We start from the raw sequence: 6,130 nt of genomic DNA, 5'->3' as shown, positions 1-6,130 counted from the left end.
ATTTTCACTTCTTAGCTAGAAATGTAAAGTAGTACTTTATGTGGAGGTTATTAATAGATTTTGTCATGCATATGCAAAAAAATATGTATGGTTAAAATCACTCATGAAAATCTTTTTACTGACCTAGGAGGTATATTATATTATCTCTCAATGAGTCCAATGCAACAAGTTTTTCTCCAGCTTTACATCAGACTGCTGGTCCTTGAGCTGAGAATTGGATTAAATATTTGGCTTCCCTACTTTAAGGGCCACGATTAGAATTATTAATAATTTTCTGAGCACATATGGTGTTCATAGTTGATTCTAGTAAGTTAAACATGTATTATATGACTCCACTTTGAACATCTTCAGGCATTTGAGGGTATCTGTGAGAGACCAATCTTAATTGTACCAGTGAAAACAACCCTAGACTGAGCATATGTAAGGGGCAAAGACTGTGAGCTCCATATTTACAGGGAAGCGCCAAAGATAGCCCTCTTCCACACAGTGCTGTTTGTTAATATAGTATTTGTTAAAAGACATGCAAGAATACCTGTGACTAAGTAGTTTTACTAGTACGAAAAATTAATTCAAGGTGCTTTGGACTATTGAATAAGTACAAGATAACTCCAGCCCACAGGGTACATTTTCTTAAGAATTACATTTTCTAAGAAAGCTAACAATTAAAATTATACCCAAACTTGTTAGCTAAGTTGATTACAAAGAACCTAGTTTAGACCCCATCCTTGGGTGGATTTACCCCCTCCTGGCCAAAAATGCCTCACAAACCTTTAAAGGGAATAGCATATGGCTAAAGCAACTTAAATACATATTTTTGGAAAACAACTAGAAGCATGTTAATTCATTTTTTTAGTTTACAGGTAGTTGGAGAACATGTTGAGTTTATTTTGCTGTTGTGTATTGATGCAATGTTGATTCCTGATGACACATCAACGCAAAGAGTAAAGTCTGTAAGATGTGTAAAAAAAATGTCAGTAGTTTCACCCACGTATGAATATCTATGGTGTTTGTGTGTTGCAAGTATACATATATTTTAAAGTGATTCCTGGTATTCCAGAGAGAATTAGAAAAGTCTCTTACTTTCGTAGTGTCAATAATTAACAAACTTTATTTCCACATTTTGATTTGTAGGCTTAGTTCCCTATCCATTCAGCTTAAAACTGTGGCCCTCCCAAATTCAGACTATTAGCAAATTTATACTAATCCACCCCCATTTTCAGATACACCATGCTCACATTCTTTAGGGCCAGAGTTTTCTCAAAGGGTACGAGAACCTATTGATTGACCTTGCAATTCCTCCCAAATATCAAATGAGCATAAAAGTTCTGACAGAGGGGTTTGTGGGCTGATTTTATAATACAAGGCCTGCGAGGTGTTTCCAAACTTCTGGGGCTTAGAATAGAAAAGGTTGGGTATTGCGCTAGCTATGGAAAAATCAAGGAGGGAAAGTATAGCACAAGATTTTCAGCTGATAGGGGACGGTTTCAATCACCGCATTGGCCTGCGGCAGGCTAACACCCTTCGCCACCTAACACCTCCAGGTTACCGGTTGGGGTTTGTTCACGCCGCCCGGCAATTGCTTCCGGGTTGCGGCGGACGTCGCTTCCGGAGCAGCATGGCGACCACTGAGGAGGAGAGGCTGGCAGGGAACGGTGAGGGAGAGCGGCTGGATTTCCTGAGGGACCGGCACGTGCGGTTCTTCCAGCGATGCCTCCAGGTCCTGCCGGAGCGCTATTCTTCACTCGAGACCAGCAGGTAACTCGTCGCCACAGTTAGCGGGGCCGCACAGAGCCGGGGCTCCGGCGCCAGCGGAAAGACGCAGCGTGGCGGGACAGCAAACCGGGCGCCCGCAGGGGGCTGTGCCGCCGCCCACCCGGCTGTGACCGGTTCCTGCCTTTTCGGACTGGCCTGCGGTCACCCTCACTCCCCCGGCTATGGTAGGAGGGTCTGAAAAGCTATAAGTCGAGGGCTTTTGGAATCTTCAGTTTCCGCCTTTTTCACTTCCCAACCATTTTCCTGTCAACTCGGAGCTTCCTTTTTACTCCCTGTCCCAGAGCCTGTGAGTCACTTTGTCTCATTACTTCCGAATATAAAAGAAAAAAGACAAAGCGTTTGTCTTCAGTGCTTCCCTTTCTTCTCTAAAGTCATTAACTCTTAATTGAATGCCTGTATGATGTTTGGTGAGTAAGAGCAGCAGAGAGCCTTTAAGGATTGAGTAGAAATTTACTTTCCAGGAATTACAAATTTAATGGTAGACGGAAGAAGTGTGGCGTTGCGTGAAGCAGTCTGTGTAAAGTGTTTTGCGATAGCTGAGGAGTATGTTCTGGCACATGAGACTGTCAGTCAGCTAAGACTTTGTCATTCACCATGAAATCAGAGGATGAAAAGAATGAAAGGAGGCGGCGATCTTTGCTCCGCATTGCTGTGTTTTGAAGTGAGGCTCCAAAGCTGCGTGAGACTGGATGGGAAGAAAGAGCAGATTGTTTTTGCTCTAATCTCACTCCACGTTTTCTGAACACTGAGCTTCTGGTGTATTTTGAACACTGCATGACTGGGTCAGTTTTAGGAGTTTTATAGATTACATATTATGCACACGTGCTCAAGAAATATATTTATTATGGTGGGTGCTGGAGTACAGCTGAAGAAGACAAGCCGGCATTGACATAGAGTTCTGTGCTATATGTTAGTATAGGATTCATGGGACCATATAGAAAGGGCATTTACCTAATCCAAATTTCTTTAAGGAAGCCTTCTTTAATCACACTTCCCAAAGGGACCACTTTCAGTCACCACCTAACATTACATATTTATTGGCTTATTTGTTTAATATCTTTCTATTACCCTGGATTGTAAACTTCATGAAGGCAGGATCCTTGTCTATCTTGTTTACCTCTATAATACACACTGGGGCTGCCCTATCCAATATGGTAGCTACTGTCCATGTTTGGCTATTTAAATTTGAATTAATTAAATCAAATTAAAAATTCAGTTCTTCTGTTTGCATAGCAGCCACATTTCAAGTGTTCAGTCACCATATTGACCAGTGGCTATTGTTTCTTTCTATTTCAGCATTTTCATCATCTCAGAAAGTCCTATTGGACAGCATTGCACTAGGACCTTGAATAGTATCTGGCATATCAGAAGCACTAAGGAAATATTTGTTGAATAATGTGAGCAGAATCCTGAAGGATGAACAGATTCTTACAAAAGAAAGAGTAAAACAGTATTTATATTCCTTCCTCAATTCATAGGTATTGATTGACTAGCAGAGCTCATACCTTCACCTAAATTAAGATTTCCAGAACTCAGTCCATTGGTTATAGTGACATAGAATATTTAAAAATGTTGATAAATCATTTATGTCATAGGGATTAATTTTATTGACTTCAAAGCATTTGGATAAAGTCGTCCGTCCTATTTTTTTTATTGCTGATACATAATATACATATTTATGGGGTGTATGTGATAGATATTTTGATACATGCCTACAATACATGTGTATGTCCTGTTGTTAAATCGTGCTTGTTAAACAGTTGAACTTTGCTTGTAGCTATTGTTATAGGTCTGTGATTGCATTTTCAAAATGCCAACATGTTTGGTCTATTTTATAAAATTACAGCTTGGACAAAACCATATAGACTAATGCATGTTGGTGTTAAACTCTATAATTCTGCTAACAGCATGAGTAAAACAACAAAAATTGTCTGACTTATTTAACAATTGATTTAATCACTTTAATATCGTAGAATTTACACCAGGCAATATGTGTTAGATAATAGATATGTAATATTTTGGTGCATTGATTAAGCAATATTAATTATATCCATTTTCTGTCTAGTGGTTGACACTTGAATAGAATTTTTATATCATTTTTGGTTTTCTTGTGACTCACTTAATAACCATATTTAAGATAACTGCATGTGTCAATTTTTGTAGTGATTTTAAGTTTTTCTATTTCCTGAATCAGTCTTTACTTTCCTTAGTTTAGCATTAATTCCTTTTATGGTGTACAGGATTCATAATTGACTTTAAGATGCTGTGAAGAAGTTCCAATCTTTTAAGCAAAAGTGACTGATCACAGAATTTCTACTGGTGCCAGTTTTAAGACAAAACAATGCATTGGCTAAGTCACAGTCCTTACCCAGCATTGCAGTTGAATTCCACAAGCATTTATAGAGTGCATACCATATGTCTAGGTACAGGCATATAGTGTAAAACCAATGATTCAGGTGTTCCTCTGTTCTTTTCTTTTTGCAAATATGTATGAAAAAGTTGTCAAGAAGGCTAATATTGGACCGGATATTTAGTAGCTTAAAGGGTTTTTTGTAGTTATGAGTTATTGTTGCCACTTGCATTTGGGTAATGGAAAACAGAGTAGGCTTTTTTATTGAGGAACAAAATACTGACCATTTTCTAATGTTGTTTTTACTAATCCAACTGTTCTAGAGGAAAAATTTAGGCAATTTGTATTTCACAAGGCATTTGCAATATACCTAGTCCTTCTATTCTCATGTTCTTCCATCTTTCCATATGTATTCTGTGTTGTAACTTGTTTCCTTCCATTCCATAACTATTTTGTCCTTTAATTTCCTCCCTTATCTCAAGTATATCATAGTCTGGCAGTGTATCTCTCAAAATAAGTGTGTGGAAGGCTTTTAATTAATGACTTCATGGTGCTTATAAAAATGCGCATACCTGGACCCCTCCCCATGTCTACTGGGTTGGATTCTTTTTGTGGGCCTGGGTGTCTGTGTTATAACAAGCTTCCTAGGTGGTTCAGATACTCACTAAACTTTGAGACTGTTTGCCTGATAGGAGAAACAAGTACGCAGATAGTTACTACAGCAGTGCTTCCCCACTCAAATGTGCATGTGAATCACTTGGGTGTCTTGTTAAAAAGCAGATTCAATTGCATACATCTAGGTAGGGTCTGAGATGCCTTTCTAACAAGCTCCAGGTGATTATGTTATTGCTGATCCCCTGACTATAAACAATGATTAAAATATTCACAGGGCATTATGGAAGTAACTAGCTCAACCTGAAGAGACATAAGGACTTAGAGAAGGCTTCTTGAAAGAAATAACCCAGAACTAAATCTTAAAGAATGTGTTCCAGGGTTTTGTTTTGGTTTTTTTTGCAAATGAACAGTAACAGTAAAGGCAGATAAGTGAATGTTGAGCAGAGAAAGAACTTCAGTCATTTCTCTAACAGATCAAAATGTAAGCGGGGATCTGGCAGGAATTAAGAGATTGATGTGGGTCAGATCATGGAAAGCTTTGTGTGCTTTGTCAAGAAAATTGAATTGGATGCGATGTAAGTGACAGGAAACGGTGGATCTTCATGGTTAGATAATGCATTTTAAAGTGATCGTTGGATTTGAGATTGATCTTTGTATTGGGTGGGACAGGACCAGAACCAGGAAGACCAGTAAGGAAACTGGTGCAGTAATTCTGGAGAGAGATGCTGGGGCAGTGAAAGTAGGGATAGAAAAGAGGAGATGAAGGAGTCCCAAAATTCTAGGACTGGAACTACCATCTGGTCTGGAGAATAAGAGGCAAAAGGAGCAGGTTTAGAAAAGAAGATGATTTCTGTAATGACACTTATATAACCTGTTTAAGATTAGGAGGCTTTATTCATTTTTGTCATGACATCTCATCTGTAATAGATGTTCAGTAGGTGCTTCTTGTTGAATAATTATCATAGTAGAAAAACTATTTAACAAGTTAAATAATTCCAAAGATGTATGACTGTACTTAAAGTATTTACCAGGTGAATCAGCCATTGAAAAATATTATATGTTTAGAATTCATGCATTCTTTCATTCATTCACTCCAAAGATTTTATTGGGGCATCTGTGTGCTAGTATTTTTTTTTTTTTATTTTGGCATATTATGGGGGTACAGATTTTAAGGTTTCAATAAATGCCCATTCCCCCCCCCCAAAAGTCTGAGTCTCCATCATGACCATCCCCCAGATGGTGCACATCTCACTCACTATGTATGTATATACCCGCCCCCCTCCCCCCTCCCACCTGCCCAATACCCTATTACTGTAGCACCTATGTGTCTACTTAGGTGTGTGCTAGTATTTTAACTTTATGATTAATTCTAATGTGTCTTCTAAGGCTCTC

The 6,130-nt window shown here is 38.6% G+C and overlaps 1 protein-coding gene across 3 annotated transcripts in view; it reads left to right on the top strand.

Annotated features, from left to right (window-relative positions):
- Positions 1-1,565: 1,565 nt before the first annotated feature.
- The window catches only part of PGGT1B (protein geranylgeranyltransferase type I subunit beta), a 46,101-nt gene continuing 41,536 nt past the window's right edge, over positions 1,566-6,130 (top strand). The window contains exons 1-2 of one of the 3 annotated variants that reach the window (XM_076008280.1): positions 1,765-2,059; positions 3,070-3,215. In XM_076008280.1, coding sequence (XP_075864395.1) covers positions 3,190-3,215 — 26 coding nt within the window. In that variant the 5' untranslated portion in view covers positions 1,765-2,059; positions 3,070-3,189. The other 2 variants (XM_012763730.3, XM_076008281.1) reach the window with 2 other exon arrangements.

This window comes from Microcebus murinus, chromosome 11 (assembly GCF_040939455.1).
Source record: "Microcebus murinus isolate Inina chromosome 11, M.murinus_Inina_mat1.0, whole genome shotgun sequence".
In the NCBI taxonomy this organism is placed as follows: domain Eukaryota; kingdom Metazoa; phylum Chordata; class Mammalia; order Primates; family Cheirogaleidae; genus Microcebus; species Microcebus murinus.
This window is presented reverse-complemented; position numbering and strand designations above follow the sequence as displayed.